This window comes from Silene latifolia, chromosome 2 (genome assembly GCF_048544455.1).
Source record: "Silene latifolia isolate original U9 population chromosome 2, ASM4854445v1, whole genome shotgun sequence".
Classification (NCBI taxonomy): Eukaryota; Viridiplantae; Streptophyta; class Magnoliopsida; order Caryophyllales; family Caryophyllaceae; genus Silene; species Silene latifolia.
Window position 1 is genome coordinate 39748274 of NC_133527.1, and position 18739 is coordinate 39767012.

General features: G+C 36.2%; 2 protein-coding genes across 2 annotated transcripts; both read left to right on the top strand.

Moving 5' to 3' along the window:
• Positions 1 to 14128: 14128 nt before the first annotated feature.
• Positions 14129 to 14677, top strand: LOC141640004 (uncharacterized). Its single transcript, XM_074448968.1, has one exon. It carries the CDS (start codon positions 14129 to 14131, stop codon positions 14675 to 14677), a length of 549 nt encoding a protein of 182 aa, XP_074305069.1.
• A 10-nt stretch (positions 14678 to 14687) lies between these two features.
• Positions 14688 to 15542, top strand: LOC141640008 (uncharacterized). The gene has a single exon (XM_074448973.1). The coding sequence runs from the start codon at positions 14688 to 14690 to the stop codon at positions 15540 to 15542; it is 855 nt and encodes a 284-aa protein (XP_074305074.1).
• The last annotated feature ends 3197 nt before the right edge of the window (positions 15543 to 18739 follow it).

The following is an 18739-nucleotide window of genomic DNA, read 5'->3' on the forward strand; positions in this document are numbered from 1 at the left end:
GCCCAATATTCGACTCAGCAGCTAACTGAGCTATTTCAGACTCGAGCTCATCAATTTGCGCAAATATTTGTCTATCATGTTCTTGTAATTGGAATGCAAGTGCCTTCACCAAAGACTTCAGCTCAGCGAACTCTTCTTTCTGTCTATCAGGAGGAGGTGCTTTTTGTCGCGGTGGCCAGACGAACGGAGGCTTTTGATAGCCTCGTTGATAAGGTAGACGTGGCGGCAAAACTACAGCTGAACGGCTAGATTTTCTACGGTGCTTGAACGCGTAGACCTCGTAGACCTCGTCGTTCTCTGCCATGCAAATAGTGTGGGAAATAATTTGTATACTTCCCTTATAATTAAGGATTATAACGAATTTATAAAGATGATTACGAGTCATATAATAAATTACATAAACAAAAGTGAAGAGGATGAAGAATCAACCTTCGGTCCTAGCAAATTCGGCCTAAGAACAATATCGCAATGATATTCGCCTATTAGTTGCACCCAAGATGCTCCGAGAAATGCCCCTCAAATTGCTAGAATGAGATCCCCAATTTTCTGTAAATATTAGGGTTTTGTGTGTGTGATTTCTAATGAGAGAAATGATAAGAAAAATTAGGTCAGAAAAATGAGTCCCCTCCTCCCTCTTAAAAACCGTGTAAGATAGGAGTGTTAGGGTTTTTATTTTTCTTTTTCTTTTTTCGGTTCAAGTCACAACCAAAAATAAGGATAAAAATCCTCTTATTTTCGGTTATACTCAAATTATATATAATGTGCATATTTATCCAATTGTCTATATATCGACATGTATTAATAAGTCCACTTATAACAGATTTTTTGATCGATTTATCAATACCAGTCTGTCAATATTTATTATGACAATATTGTATAATATATACATTAACTATAAATATCGCATATTTATAATTAGCTAATTAAATATAACTGATTACATTTAATTACGAATTAACATCTTAATTTGTTTAAGCTAACATTATATACATTAATTAAATATAACATATTATATTCAATTTACGAATTGACAGTTAATTCGTCTCAGCTAATATTATTTAATCGGCATTAAATAATCATCTCATCATCACATTGACTAACTATTTAGTCAAATACTTGGACTAACCTTTTAGTCAGGCATCAATGTGATTATATTATCATACAATCACATCTTTCAAACACATCCTTTAGGTGTGACTTTTAGGGACCAGTTGATCACCGCCATCATTATGATAGTAACGTCAAACTTTCTAGCAAGCCAATCGTTATTAGGTAATCGTTAATCAACTGATAAAATACGAAGTATACCCTTGTGAACCTATAGGAGATTTATAAATGTTATCACACTAATTGTGGAGGACACAAGCTCCAACAAACTCCCACTTGTCCTCACAAGTGTATGTGCGATAACCGATTCTCATATCCTAAAATTTCCCCCACTCAATGTAAAACAATTTGCAAAATCCGTATTCACAAATGTCGTATTTTACAAGTGATCTGTATCAAGAGTGGTTTCCCCGACTAGAGAGTAACTTAACTGATAAACGAATCATCATTCGAGCATGGCCATGCATTTCAGTTACAACTCCTCGAGTGGCCCTGAGAAATAACTATACCTGATAAAGGTTGGATATTTTCCTCAACTCGAATCTTGCAGATGTAAGCACAGTATGAAATGACCCAGAAAAAATCTACTTGGCCTCCAATTACGGCAGACCGTGAGAAAGAATCCAAAGTCACCCAAAAACTGCCTTAATCTCAAGAGACAGTCGATAGTCAAAAGAATCGACTCTAGGAACACAATGGACGTCCAATCCACGACCTGGCACCGAATGTTTTTAAACATTTAGGACTCCATTAAGTTGTCACAAAATTTTGTCCTACGAGGTATCGTTATAATCTCGCATCTGTGATCGATCAGTCAACCGTTTGACTTATGGCTCGTTGAACCCACCATCAATCGACTGCACAATATAATAGCCAGAGTTATCAGCTCATTAATGCGATTACGGACCAAAACAAATATAATGTAATTCAGTTCACTTTGTGGCGTTCAAAGTTGTCAGTACAATCCACATGAAAAACAAAATATTATATTAAAACGATGAAGTTATAAATAGTATATGAAATATATAATGTATCGAATCCATAATAAACTATTACAACTCAGGAACACGTTTAATTCCCATGGAAATAACGTGCCCTTCATGCTTATCATAATTCAGTAGTAGAATCTGCTATAACATCCTGTTTGGAATTCTTCCAGCTGACCGCAGCACCATTAAGAGTGAAGACGAACCCGACTGAGATTTTGAATTATCTCGATCCGTTTGGAAGCTAGCATCTGCGTAACCGGTTGCGCATAGCTTAGTATCTCCTCCATAAGTCAATACCTAATCCTTAGTCCTCCGTAGGTACCTGGATTCTTTCGGTACCGACTCGTCATACTCAATGCATATGCCACGTCTGGACATGTGCATATCATGGCATACATGATTGATCCTATAGCTGATGCATAAGGAACACGACTCATGCGCTTAACCCCTTCAGGTGTCGTGGGTGACTGAGACTTGCTCAACTGCATCCCAGACGTCATTGGAAGGTTCCCCTTCTTGGAGTTGGTCAAGCTGAACCTTTCAAGAATCTTATCCAAATAAGACTCCTGACTAAGTGATAACGTCCGTCGTGATCTATCTCGGTAGATACGGATTCCTAGTATGCGTTGTGCCTCACCCAGATCTTTCATCTGGAAATGGTTCTTCAACCATCCTTTAACCGAAGATAAGAGAGGAATGTCATTCCCAATCAAGAGTATGTCATCGACATACAATATCAAGAATACAATCTTGCTCCCACTCGACTTGATATATAAGCATGGTTCCTCGACCGATCGAGTGAAATCATACTCTTTTATCACCTGGTCGAAACGATGATTCCAACTCCGAGAAGCTTGCTTAAGTCCATAAATGGAACGCTTAAGCTTGCATACTTTCTTAGGATTTTCACATCCATTTGCCAAATTTCATAGTCATGAAATGCGGCAATCGCTAAGATTATCCGAATGGAACGTAGCATGACTACAGGTGCAAAAATCTCATCATAATGCAATCCGTGCACTTGAGTGAAACCTTTTGCCACTAGTCGTGCCTTATAGGTATCTGGTTGCGCGTCTACAGAATGCTTTATTTTGTAAAGCCATTTGCACTGTAGAGGTTTTACCTTATTAGGTAAATCAACAAGATCCTATACGTCATTCTCATACATGGAGTCCATCTTGGATTGCATGGCTTCGAGCCATAGCTTTGAGTCGGAACAGGCCATAGCACCTATATAGGTAGCGGGTTCATTACTCTCAAGGAGCAAAACGTCATTTTCCTCGACCATACCAATGTATCTGTCCGGAGGATTAAAGACTTTACCCGACCTCCTAGGTTCCTCAGGAATATTAACCGTATCATCAGTTGGAGGAACAACTTCCTCCATCTGTTCCTCGGTTGTTGGTTCTGAAATCTCCGACAGCTCGAAGGTTCTATTACTTGTCTTGTTCACGAGAAATTCTTTCTCTAAGAACATCGCACTAGCCGCAACAAAAACTCGATGTTCGGTAGGCGAATAGAAGTAATGACCAAACATTCCTTTTGGATAACCAATAAAGCATGTTTTGACCGATCGCGGGCCGAGCTTATCCTCGTGTCTCTACTTGACATAAGCCTCGCAGCCCCAAACCCGAATAAAGGACAGGTTAGGGACCGTTCCCTACCACATTTCATATGGAGTCTTGTCAACAGCTTTAGTCGGACTTCGGTTAAGTATAAGAGCAGCTGACAAAAGAGCAAAACCCCATAATGAATCAGGTACTACCGTGTGACTCATCATGGATCGAACCATATCAAGTAAGGTTCGATTTATCCGTTCGGACACACCATTCAATTGAGGTGTTCCAGGTGGAGTTAACTGTAAAACGATTCCACAATCTTTAAGGTGCTGATCAAACTCATTTGAAAGATATTCGCCACCCCGATCTGAACGGAGTGCTTTAACCTTTCTACCCAGTTGGTTCTCAACCTTGTTCTGGTATTCCTTGAATTTCTCAAAGGACTCACTTTTATGCTTCATTAAGTAGACATATCCGTATCTACTCAAATCGTCTGTGAAAGTGATAAAATATCTATAGCCATCTCTAGCGGTAATTGACGTAGGTCCACAAACATCAGTATGTATGAGTCCTAATAGGTCACTAGCGCGCATTCCAACACCTTTGAAGGAAATTTGAGTCATTTTGCCAATGAGACATGATTCACACGTGCCATATGTAGAAAAATCGAATGCGGGAATAGTCCCATTATCGACGAGTTTGTTTACACGTCTTTCATTTATGTGTCCCATTCGACAATGTCATAGATAGGTTTGATCTTTGTCACCAACCTTGAATTTCTTATTATTCACGTGTAATACTTCCGTGGTTTGATCTAACATGTAAATCCCATTCATGGAAACTGCTTTGCCATAAATCATTTCATTGAAAGAGAAAATACAGGTATTATCCTTTATTAAAAATGCAAAACCGTCCTTATCGAGTACGGAAACTGAAATAATGTTCTTAGATAAACTGGGTACATAGTAACAGTTATTTAAAAATATCTCAAAACCACTAGGGAGTTGGATTACATATGTTACCTTCGAGACAGCAGCAACTCTAGCTCCATTCCCGACTCGGAGGTCCACATCACCCTTTCCGAGAGGTGTGATGTTTCTTAGGCCCTGCAAATGATTACACAGATGAGAACCACAACCAGTATCAAGTACCCAAGTTCCGAAACTTGCATGGTTAATCTCAATCATATGAATATAAGATGACATACCAACAGGAGTGACGCGGCCTCCTTTTATGTCCTCACGGTACACGGGACAGTTCCTCCTCCAATGTCCAGTCTTGTGACAATGGTGGCACTCAATGTCACCGCCCTTGCTCTTTGCCTTGCCCTGTGAGCCACTAGTCTCACCAGGCCCACTCTTACCATTTCCTGGCTTTTTAAACTTTGGCTTACCTACAGTTAGGTCGCCTGGAGCTTTGCCCTTACCTTTACCCTTGTTGGAAATCGTGAGAACATCCTGCTTCATGCTCCCACTCAATTTCATATTCTTCTCGGTCTGTACGAGAAGTGAGTGTAGCTCATGAGGACTTTTCTTTAAGTCATTCATGTAGTAGTTCGCCCTGAAAAGGGAAAAACCATCATGAAGAGAATGAAGCATTCGGTCAATGACAATGCTCTCACTGATTTTGCAATCAAGTGCCTCCAATTTCTCGACATTCTCAATCATGTTAAGAATGTGTGGGCTAACCGGTTGGCCCTTTTGGACTTTCGCATCAAAGAAGCGACATGTATGCTCAAAAGTAACGATTCTCGGTGCTTTTGAGAACTCGTTAGTAAGCGTGGTGAAAATCTTGTTTGCACCTTGGGCAATGAAGCGTCTCTGCAAATTGGTTTCCATTGCAAAGATGAGTACGTTCTTTATCGCACCCGCTTCCATGACGAAATCACTATAAGCAAGTGACTCGTTAACTCCTGCATTGGGGCCTGGGTTTACCGGTATTGGCTCAGTTAAGTACTTGAGCTTACCGTCAGCAATGGCACCATTCCGTAGTGCTGCCTCCCAGTCCGCAAAGTTGGACCCATCATTCTTCAGTCGTGTGAACTGATTCATGTTGTCCATAAAAACTTTAAGCCAGGACTCGCGTCCAAGTGTGGCACTTGGCATTGGGATTTCGTTATTTCCAGCCATTTGTTGTAACAGTAATATAAACGTGTTCTACACTGCGAAAAGAAGAATAAATAATAAGCATATGCATCGATTTGATTTTAAGTCTAATGCAATACTGTTATAACGTGAAGACTACGCATTTATACAATTGACCTTCCTCAAGAATTATATAAATGATCCCAAGACTCAATTATCTGTAAATTGATAAGCCAACCTTTTGGCTAATTCTACTGTTAGAATTCTTGGTCGATAAATTTCTGTAAATTCTATATTTAGTCCATCATAATCATGAGAAACTCTTCGGACTATAATGTTGAGATAAACTAAGTCAACACAAACTACTTACCCAACGTAGAAGGGGTCATATTATGCCTACCGACGAAGAAGGGATTCATAGTTGTTTGCCCTTATAAAGACTAATCTCAATTTCCGTTTTAGAGAAAGATCCCATCAACTTTATTTTAATTCATTTTAAGTGAAGTAATATCTAGCATGCGTGAATGAATAAACTAAATTGATGGCTTAATAAACATGTGACATCTGTATGTCTATGAAAACTAACATACAACCTATATGTGTCAATTTTCATGCATTTTAGTAGGTGGTTTGGTTTTAGGCGGAAAAATGATGCACTAACTAGCATGTGAATGAAAAGCAATAAGAACGGTAAAACGTAAAACAAAAATAAAGTCCTAGTGTGGCCTATCCTATCAAAATGAACATAAATACAAGTTTGGAATCCATCCTTGGACCCGAGAAGCTTGTCTTGATGTTCCATCTTGATCCATGTAGCGGGAGTGAGCTCCAATCTCCATCTTTAGTCTTCTCAAAAATTACAATTTAAAATTACATAATAAACCTATTTACATTCTAATTTCAAAACCGTAATAAAATAAAACCAAACGGAGATACGAGATCTCAAATTACATTAAAAATTATGTTCCCATCATTACGAAAACATAATTTGACTAAGGCCACACTAGGTATTACAAATTACAACCGATTGCAAAAATACGTAAATAAATTCATTCAACGATTCATTTTAAACATGCAAGACATAATTCTTTAATTATGTAGATTAATTTTACCCAAACCACCTATTTAAATGATCAAATTAAGTGACAATTCCTCAATTAATCACATTAATTTTAATCTTATTTCACATTAAACTTGTAATATGAATTTAATCCAACAATATTTTAAACTGCTTTAAAATAATTAGGTATCTATGATATGTGAACCTCTTCAAAACAATTAATCATACATTATAAAGTAATGTATAATTCTAATTATTGGCCAAGAACAACAAATTTTTTTTTATACTCGGCAGCTCACAACTTTAATGCCCAAAAAAATTTTCTTTTGCTTTTTGTTTTCGGCAAACAATAAAAAACAAAACTGAAAATATATTTTTTTTTCGGCAAAACCTAAAAAAAACGAAACATAAACAGAAAAAAAATTCTTCCCTTTTTTCTGCTCATGGCACAACCAAAAACGAAAACCAGAAAAAAAAAATTTCTTTTCTTTTGGCTCGGCAAACCCTAAAAAAAAAACAGTCCAATTTTTTTTCTTTTGCGGCAAAAAAATGCCCTAAAACAAAAATTGGATGAACAAATTGTTTTATAGTTGCTATTAGAACAAGATTAGCATATTAATTAATGAAACATTTGTTTTATAGTTGCTCTTTAGTATGAATTGCTGTTTATACCAAGCTTGACGATCATGAGTTTTCAATCCTTTCTCAAAGAGCTAAAATAAAGGATATCCAGGACTCTGATTGTAGTTCTAATTATTTTTTTGCAAAAATTTCTGAGAGAACTCATCAGCAGGTTATTGGTGGCATTCATGATCACCATGGCAAGCTTCATATTGGCTTTTCTTCAGTTAGTACTGCTTTTAATCAGTATTATCAGGATCTGTTGGGGCATAGCTCTCCCACCACCCCTTTAGATACTGCTTTTATCTCTTTTGGAGTTGTGGTTAATTCTTCTGATAGCCACTTCCTGATTAGGGAGATCTCTCCTACTGAAATCAGAGATGCCCTCTTTAGTATGGATTCTAATAGTAGCCCTGGAATTGATGGTTTTTCAGCTGGGTTCTTTAAGTCTGCCTGGCAAATCATTGCCAAGGATTTTTGCAAGGCTGTGAATCAGTTTTTTTCTTCTGGCAGAATGTCCAAGCAGGCTAACTCAACTGTTATTTCTCTGATTCCTAAGAAGGCCATAGCAAATGTTGTTACTGATTATAGACCTATATCTTGCTGTACTGTCTTCTATAAGACAGTTAGTAAGATCCTAGCAAACAGGCTTCAAAGTATTCTTCCTTCCATTGTTGGTGCTGAACAAGCTGCCTTTATTAAAGGCCGTAGCATTTTTGAGAACATAATGATATCTCAAACATTGGTAAAAGGATATAATAGGGCTAATATTTCACCTCGTTGCATGATCAAGGTGGACATCAGGAAGGCATTTGATTCCCTCCAATGGTCTTTTGTTGCTAATGTTAGAAATTATAGGACAAAATCACAATTATAAAAATAACAATAAAAACAATACAAGAATTACAGATAAATATTTAAAAGTAACGATGAAATAGCAAATAAGATAAAAACGATATACAAGAAATTATATAATATAAAAGAGAGAGTTAAGAGAATGTGGCCTGGGTCGAAGCACGCTAGGCGCTTTCCTAAGAGAGATAACGCCTCCACTGCACTGGTTACCAAAATAATGCGTTCCTCTCCCAAGATACGACAACCCGTTGGACTTCTTCGGTAGCAGCAAGAGAAGTCCCCGAACCGATGATCACCCGATGCTCAATAATAATTTTAGTAGTAAATTTATATTTTCTTTTGTAGCAAAATGAGCTAACTAATATAATTCGTAAAGTAATAACTTGGTTAGACGAAAAGTGTATATATGTATGTTATACGGCTTTTGCATATAAACTCAAAATCAATCCCACAAAAAAAACGCAAGACCATCACTTATATATTGTTAATTGTGCATAGCCGTTACCTCACTCAAAATAGAAGGCCATTAAGGCCATTAACTACACCAACCAACCGTTATTTGAAATGATGATAATTACTCATAAAATCATCAACATAAAAGCCATTGACCTCTATACTAAATGCAGTAGACCATATTTTGATTTACTTAATAACTCAACAAAATTACCGAGGTTAAAGGCTCAAAGACCATATTCAAATTTGGTCAAATATTTAAAATCCATATTTAATTCTTAAATCATAATATTTTCCAACAATCCCCCACATGATTTAAGAATACGAAATAAATATTAAATCAAAAAAGAATATATCAAATAACCCAAAAAAAAAAAAAAAAAAAAAAAAAAAAAAAAATTATTTTATGAAAATAGTTATAATAATGAGCATACAATACCGTGTAATAGGTGTAGGTACCTTTCGGGTTTGAACCAACACTTAGTGTAAGTGAGCTTGCACTCGAAAGAGCCATAGTAGTATAAATACTTTGAACTAGGCCCCTTAAATCAAGCTTGGACTCACCACACACACGGTACGGGCAATCGATCAGGTTCTATCAGTGGTGCGCGTTAATGGTCATGCGCAGGTATCTTGTGTCATGAGTGTCTCTAGGGAGTTGCCCACGTCCCATAGTAGCGACCACACTACGAACACCCACTAGGTGAATCCTCCAAGGGTAGGTGTGACCTCCACCCCGCAAAAAAATTATGCCTTCGGATTCATTAAGAGTCATAGCTCAACCTCAAACCGTCACAACAAACTCAAATCCATGAGAGCACCTGAATATCACAAAATATAATCTCACTTCGCCATAGGAATGGGACGCGGACACAAAATTCCGCCAAATAAATGGTGCTCTCCTTACTTAGCCCACCCACAGCTTCGTTATTACCCGTTGAACTTCTTTCATGGGATCTCCAATCTTTGAAGACGGGTTTCCACTGCGATGGCTATCACATGGGCATAAGTCCCATTCCCCTCGACGATTCAAGTACTTGCTGGCGCGCCAGTCCTTTTGTAAGCGGATCCGCGACATTGCTTTGAGACCTGACAAAATTCAAAGAAATAACACCATGAGAAATCATATGTCTCAAAGATTTATGTCTCACCATCAAATGTCTCCTTTTCTCATTAAACTTTTTGCTATTAGCCTTAGCTAAAGCAGCCTCACTATCACATAATAAAGATATAGGAGGAATAGGTTGAGACAAAATAGGTATATCAGATAACAAATTTTTAAGCCATTCGGCCTCCATGCTAGCGGTATCCATAGCAATAAGTTCAGCTTCCATAGTTGAACGAGAAATAATAGTCCGCTTGCACCTCCACGATACCGCACCTCCACCAAGTAAAAATACATAGCCACTTGTGGCTTTAGTCTCATCAATATCAGCTATCCAACTAGCATCACTGTACCCTTCAAGTACACCTGGAAAACCACAATAGTGGATAGCATAATTCATAGTACCCTTAAGGTACCTAAATACTCTTTCAAGAGCATTCCAATGGGCGGTGCTAGGATTATGTGTATACCTAGCCAACCTGCAAACTGCATATGCAATATCTGGTCTTGAAAAATTAGTAAGATGCAACAATGATCCAATAATTTGTGAATACTTATGTTGGGATACACTATCCCCCACATTTTTCCTCAATTTAACAGATGAATCAAACGGTGTAGCAACTGGACTTGCATCAAAAAAACCAAACTTACGCAACATCTTTTCAACATAATGACTTTGGGTTAACGCAATACCATTATCGGTTTTTACTAATTTAATACCCAATATCACATCAGCTTGACCAAGATCTTTCATATCAAAATTTTGAGATAAAAATGCTTTGGTCTTGTTAATGACATTCATATTACTACCAAAAATCAAAATATCATCAACATATAAACAAAGAATGACATATGTATCATCAATCTTTTTAAAATAAACACACTTGTCACCACTATTAATTTGAAAACCATCGGAAATCATGGTAGAATCAAATTTTTCATGCCATTGCATTGGCGCTTGTTTTAAACCATAAAGACTTTTAACAAGTTTACAAACTTTGTTCTCTTGACCTTGAGAAATAAAACCTTCGGGTTGGTCCATGTAAATTTCTTCTTCTAAATCACCATTTAAAAAAGCGGTTTTTACATCCATTTGATGAACTTCTAATTTAAAAATAGATGCAATAGCAATTAAAACTCTTATAGTCGAAATTTTAGAAACGGGTGAATAAGTATCAAAGAAATCAACTCCCTCTTGTTGTGTAAAACCTTTTGCAACAAGTCTAGCTTTATATTTATCAATCGAACCATCGGTTCTCAATTTCTTTCTAAAAACCCATTTGCAACCAATAGTTTTTGAACCGGGAGGAAGATCGGTTAAAATCCAAGTTTTATTAGAAGAAATAGACTCCATCTCGTCATTTACCGCTTGTCTCCAAAATGGAGCATCAACGGATAACATGGCTTCTTTAAAGGTTTTTGGATCATCCTCGACTAAATTTGTTTGAAAATCTGGACCAAAACTTTTAGCAATTCTAGCCCTTTTGCTCCTTCTAGGCTCATCGCAATCATCGGGCTTATTATTTAAAATTTGTGTAGAAGACTTATCAAAATTTAAAGAAGTAGAGGCATCGGAAATAGATTTAGAAATTTTATCTATCATAGGAAAAATATTTTCAAAGAAAACAACATCACGCGACTCAATAATAGTATTATTAGAAATTTGAGGAATAGTAGAATTAAAAACAAGACACCTATATGTAGTACTATGTGGAGAATAACCAACAAACACACAATCAACAGTTTTAGGACCAAGTTTCTTTTGTTTTGTAATAGGAACATGCACTTTAGCCAAACACCCCCACACTTTTAAATATTGTAAATTAGGCTTTTTATCCTTAAATAACTCATATGGGGTTTTATCAAAACTCTTATATGGGACTCTATTTAAAACATGACATGCAGATAATAAAGCTTCTCCCCACATATTTTTAGGTAAACCAGAACTAATCAACATTGCATTAATCATATCCAACAAAGTCCGATTTTTCTTTCAAAGAACCCCATTAGATTGGGGACCATAAGCAGGTGTCACCCGATGTATAATACCATGTGTCTCACAAAATTCATTCATCTCGGTGAGTTCATATTCACCGCCCCCGTCGTAACGAACAATTTTTATCTTCTTTTCTAGCCGATTTTCAACCTCACTTTATAAGCCTTAAACCTGTCAAAAGTTCACTCTTAGCATTAATCAAATATACATAACAATATTTGGAGTAATCATCAATAAAAGTGATAAAATATCTTTTACCACCACGAGTCAAAACATTATTGTTATCACAAATATCGCTATGAATCAACTCTAACAATTTAGTGTCTTTTCCACCCACGGGTTTAAAAGCTTTTCTAGGTTCCTTAGCTTGAACACAAATTTGACATCTTTCTTTCAAATCAACATTGGATGAGGGAATAAGATTTAAATGCATCATACGTCTAATAGTTTGCAAATTAACATGACCAAGTCTACCATGCCAAGTATTAGAACATTCAACATTAGAAACAAACAAAGACATATTAGCTTCATCATAATTAACCTTATGAGTCACAACGTTAAGCTTAAACAATCCATCACACAAATAACCTTTGCAAACAAATGAACCATATCTAGTTATAACCACTTTGTTAGATTCAAACATAACTTTAAAACCACGTTGGACCAACAAAGATGTACTAACAAGATTTTTCTTAATATCGGGAACATGATAAACTGGCTCTAAAGTAATAAACTTACCAGAAGACAACTCTAGTTTAACCGATCCAACACCTAAAACAGACGCGGGAGTACCATTACCCATACTAACAGTTTTTGATTCTAATTTTTCATACGTATTAAATAAATTCTTATTACCACAAACATGAACATTAGCACCCGAATCAATCCACCAATCATTTGAATCATAGGTCATACAAACATGTAGGTCGGAAATAACCCCCACATTAATCAAGTCCATTTTAATAAAATTAATATAAGCAATATTAGTTAAGATAGTACTCTATATCACTCCTAGAAAATAAAGCACTCGTTAAAACCGAATGAAACAAATTGTATATATTGTGGCTAACTTCGATGCAGAGTGCATATGAAAATGTCTATGGTTAAAATAATTATAGAAGAGGGCAATATCAAATATGAAAAGCTTACACATGCAAAACTACTACTGCCGTAATCAAATTTTAAAGAAACAAATGTAATTGTGGCTGACTACAAATTTCAATATGATAATGTCAAATATACTGCATGCAAACAACCATACGTGTTTAATATCAAATAGTATAACACAGATTTATAGAATGAATGCCATGCAACTGCTCAATACTTTTTTTATAAACAAGTGTTTTATCTCTCTTAGATTGTTAGAAATTATAGGACAAAATCACAATTATAAAAATAACAATAAAAACAATACAAGAATTACAGATAAATATTTAAAAGTAACGATGAAATAGCAAATAAGATAAAAACGATATACAAGAAATTATATAATATAAAAGAGAGAGTTAAGAGAATGTGGCCTGGGTCGAAGCACGCTAGGCGCTTTCCTAAGAGAGATAACGCCTCCACTGCACTGGTTACCAAAATAATGCGTTCCTCTCCCAAGATACGACAACCCGTTGGACTTCTTCGGTAGCAGCAAGAGAAGTCCCCGAACCGATGATCACCCGATGCTCAATAATAATTTTAGTAGTAAATTTATATTTTCTTTTGTAGCAAAATGAGCTAACTAATATAATTCGTAAAGTAATAACTTGGTTAGACGAAAAGTGTATATATGTATGTTATACGCCTTTTGCATATAAACTCAAAATCAATCCCACAAAAAAAACGCAAGACCATCACTTATATATTGTTAATTGTGCATAGCCGTTACCTCACTCAAAATAGAAGGCCATTAAGGCCATTAACTACACCAACCAACCGTTATTTGAAATGATGATAATTACTCATAAAATCATCAACATAAAAGCCATTGACCTCTATACTAAATGCAGTAGACCATATTTTGATTTACTTAATAACTCAACAAAATTACCGAGGTTAAAGGCTCAAAGACCATATTCAAATTTGGTCAAATATTTAAAATCCATATTTAATTCTTAAATCATAATATTTTCCAACAGCTAATATGCTTTCAGGTTTGGGTTTCCCTCAGCAATTCATTGGCTGGGTGCTTGGCTGCATTCAAACTCCTTAATATTCATTAAAAATCAATGGAGAGCTTTCTGGTTTTTTTCAAGGGAAAAGTGGAATTAGGCAGGGTGATCCCCTTTCCCCTTACTTTTTTGTGCTTAGCATGGAAGTCTTATCAAGATATCTCAGGACCCTTTGTGATAAGCCTCTTGTTTCTTATCACCCTAAGTGCTCTAGGCTTAAACTTAATCATTTGATCTTTGCTGATGACTTGATGATCTTCGTCATGGGAGATGTTCCCTCTGTTGTAGTAGTTAAGAGTACTCTTAGTCTTTTTGCTGAGCTATCTGGACTTCATGCTAACATTGAGAAAACCAACATGTATTTTGGAGGGGTGCATCCTGATGTCAAGGAGGCTATGCTTGCAGTAACTGGTTTCTCTGATGGCCAGTTTCCCTTCAGATATTTAGGAGTCCCATTGTCCACTTCTAGAGTCTCAGTGGCAATGTTTGACTCCCTCATTCTCAAGATCAAGCATTCTATCCAGCATTGGTCCTCTGACTTTCTTACCTATGCTGGTAGGGTACAGCTGATCAACTCTATAATCTTTGGCATGGAAACTTTTTGGTGTTCTTGTAATCTTTTACCCCATGAGGTTCTGCATAAGATCAACAAGCTCTGTAAGGATTTTTTTTTGGGGAATACCGTATGAAGGTAGAAGAATGGTGTTTAAAAAATGGAAGGATATCTGTTTGCCCTGGGATACAGGAGGCTTCAATATCAAGGATCTCTCCACTTGGAATGATGCTCTGCAGTGTAGATGGCTTTATCTGCTGGCTCATACTACTGTGGGAAGTTGGGTTTCCTGGCATCAGGCTTATATTTTGCAGCATCAGTCTATCTGGTTTGTGCAATCTCATGATAGTTTTTCCTCTAGTCTTAAGGGAATCTTGACTGTAAGGGACAGGCTGGTTGCTCTAGCAGGTAGCATTACTAATGCATCCTCTCTGATAAACAGTTGGTGCTCTCATGGTAAATTCAGAGTTACTGCAGCTTACAGCTATCTGAGAGGTGCTGTCTTAGCTGGTCCTTGGACTACAGCTCTGACTCATCCTCGTATTGTTCCTAGCCATAGGATTATTTGCTCTTTGGCAGCTCAGCAGAAATTGGCTACTGTGGATAATATGCAGCTTAGAGGGTTTTATATGGTTAATCGATGCTCTCTCTGTGAAATTGCTCTTGAGGATCATGCTCATTTGTTCTTTAATTACTCCTTTTCTAAGGATGTTTGGCAACAGCTTCTGCAGTGGATGGGTATGAATCGTGCTGGTTCATGTTTACTTGCTGAACTTGAACAGGCTGGAATTGGAAGTAAACACAATTGGAGAATGCCCTGGTTTTGTACTTCTTTGGCAGCTGCTGTTTATCAGATCTGGAATGAACGTAATTCTCGTATATTTAGAGGAAGAAAGGCTGCAGCTACTGAAATTGTTAGCAGGGTTAAGTTTCTAGTCTCTACACGTCTCCTAATGTGGACTCATCATAAGCAATACTCGCTTATTGTTGCTAGTTTATGATCTTTTGTATAGTGGATAGTCTTTGCAAAAATTCTTTTGTAATTTCTTTCATTAATTGAATAAAATGATAAACTTTTTGCAAAAAAAAAAAAAAAAAAAAAAAAATAATGAAACGTGATTAACCGTATATGCCAAAAACTATATAGCAAAAACAATTTTTTAGATCATCAACATGACGATTTCCATTTACATTATAATTTAATCTGCATTAAATCAAACATCTACTAATTCATCATATAATTATTTTAACTTATTAAAACAACAAATGAATGAATCAAAATGGAAATAAATCAACAAAAAACAAGAACATCACTCGGCAGAAAAAAAAAAAACTTCTCGGCAAATTTTTTTTTTTCAGCCGTGTGATTTATTTTTTGTTTTTCTTTTTTTTTTCGATTCAACAACCTTTTGTTTAAATTCATTTTATGAAAATCATCAAAAAAATAAAATTCGTGGCCCTGGCTCTGATACCATTTGTGGGAAATAATCTGTATACTTCCCTTATAATTAAGGATTATAACGAATTTATAAAGATGATTACGAGTCATAAAATAAATTACATAAAAAAAAGTGAAGAGGATGAAGAATCAACCTTCGGTCCTAGCAAATTCGGCCTAAGAACAATATCGCAATGATATTCGCCTATTAGTTGCACCCAAGATGCTCCGAGAAATGCCCCTCAAATTGCTAGAATGAGATCCCCAATTTTCTGTAAATATTAGGGTTTTGTGTGTGTGATTTCTGATGAGAGAAATGATAAGAAAAATTAGGTCAGAAAAATGAGTCCCTTCCTCCCTCTTAAAAACCGTGTAAGATAGGAGTGTTAGGGTTTTTATTTTTCTTTTTCTTTTTTCGGTTCAAGTCACAACCAAAAATAAGGATAAAAGTCCTCTTATTTTCGGTTATACTCAAATTATATATAATGTGCATATTTATCCAATTGTCTATATATCGACATGTATTAATAAGTCCACTTATAACAGTTTGTAGTCGATTTATCAATACCAGTTTGTCAATATTTATTATGACAATATTGTATAATATATACATTAACTATAAATATCGCATATTTATAATTTGCTAATTAAATATAACTGATTACATTTAATTACGAATTAACATCTTAATTCGTTTAAGCTAACATTATATACATTAATTAAATATAACATATTATATTCAATTTACGAATTGACAGTTAATTCGTCTCAGCTAATATTATTTAATCGGCATTAAATAATCGTCTCATCATCTCATTGACTAACTGTTTAGTCAAATACTTGGACTAACCTTTTAGTCAGGCATCAATGTGATTATATTTTCATACAATCACATCTCTCAAACACATCCTTTAGGTGTGACTTTTAGGGACCCGTTGATCACCGCCATCAGTATGATAATAACGTCAAAATTTCTAGCAAGCCAATCGTTATTAGGTAATCGTTAATCAACTGATAAAATACGAAGTATACCCTTGTGAACCTATAGGAGATTTATAAATGTTATCACACTAATTGTGGAGGACACAAGCTCCAACAAATAGTTGCATTGTGCCTAGCAGCACCACATCTCCCACAGTAAACCATCTACTGCGCCATAGAATGGAACATAGGCGGAGGTCAAAGGTACTCAAGCCTTCCCTTTGACGATCTTTTACCTAGAACTGTCTAGGTAGGACCTGTAGGACCTATCAAACCGCACTAAATAAAAAGATGAGAACGGCCTCAAGGGATAAATCCCTTGAGGCTAAAGACAGACAAAAATAAACAAGCAAATAAAGTAGTTGCCTCCCCGACAACGGCGCCAAAATTTGATACGGTCGTTAGGTACCAAAAATAAATACCTAAGTACTACTAACAGAAGCTAGCAGTAAGTAGGGTCGATCTCCACAGGGAGGCGGTCACTATCTACTTGTCTATTCGGTCTGTCTACGTCACAGTTGGGGGTTTTGAATTAAATAAACTAAACTAAACAAGATTAAGGAGAGAGAATTAATGATAAGAGAAATTAATAAGAAATAGAGAAAACTAGGATGTCGGGTTATCAACGAACGTCAGTTAATTACAGCTAAGGTCACAGATTAGTCGATGTGTCGGTCTAAGGGGCAACGAATATCTCCTTCCGGTCTCAATTCGCTCTAAAATACTATTAGCTTAGCTTCCGCCCTCACTAAAGCATCCTATTGTTCTCTGCGGGTCTCACCCCTTCCAACCTTCCGGTCTAGGTCAAGGCTTACCAAAATTAAAAAGGCTAAAGGCATCGATTCAATTAGCAGGATATAATTATAAGCAGTGATTAACAACATAGACATAACAACAACGACAAATCTATGAACTAATTAGCAATTAACATCGATCCATTAAATCCCCTAATCCTAGCAGGGAAATATTAGCTAGACATGGTAAAGGGAAGAATAAAAACTAAAGAAAGAGAAATAGTAAACATTAAATAAAGAGAAGAGGGAAAAGAGAGAAAATTACAGAGAATATATCCGGAAAATGAGAAGAAGCATCCAACAGTCGAAAAGGGAAAAGAAAAGTATTGTAAAGTAATGTATCAGATGATGGGGGGGGGGGGGAGAGTTACAAATGACGTCTCTCATTCCTATTTATAAGAAATAGAATCTTTTATTTGACCTAATATGAAATAAGATTAAGAAAAGCCCGAGCCCATAGAAAACCCCTTGATCGAGTGATTTGAAACTACTCAATCGAGTAGAATTAAGCTCAAACCACTCGATCGAGCACTTTAGGTACTCGATCGAGCACTTATCAAAAATAAGCAACTCGATCGAGTAGAAAAAGAAGTTGATCGAACATAATTGTACTCGATCGAGTACTTTCCAGCGCACAATTCCTGCTTCGCGCACTGAACTTCAAACGCCTGCCATTTCTTCGTTACTTGGGCAAACAGGGCGATTTCGGTGGTGTGGGAAAGATAAGAGGGCAAAATTTCATATCCAATTATAATCACTTGAAAATCGGTTGTAAAGCTCGAGATATGGCTCTTCAAAATAGGCACTAGCAATTTGAAGTTCTTGCTTTACTCGCCTAGCTATCTTACTTCTTTGCGCATCTCAAAATAGTAGTTTGAAAGCTCCGAATCAACTCATCTCCTAAATGAATGAATAGAGACATGTTTTAGGCTTGATTATGCTTATTTCCGGTTCATACCTGTAAATAATACAAGAGAAACCAAAG

Bases quoted from the DNA above. Each gene is read 5' to 3' on its own strand.
- LOC141640004 (XM_074448968.1), top strand. From the start codon at position 14,129: ATGGAAGTCTTATCAAGATATCTCAGGACCCTTTGTGATAAGCCTCTT.
- LOC141640008 (XM_074448973.1), top strand. From the start codon at position 14,688: ATGGTGTTTAAAAAATGGAAGGATATCTGTTTGCCCTGGGATACAGGA.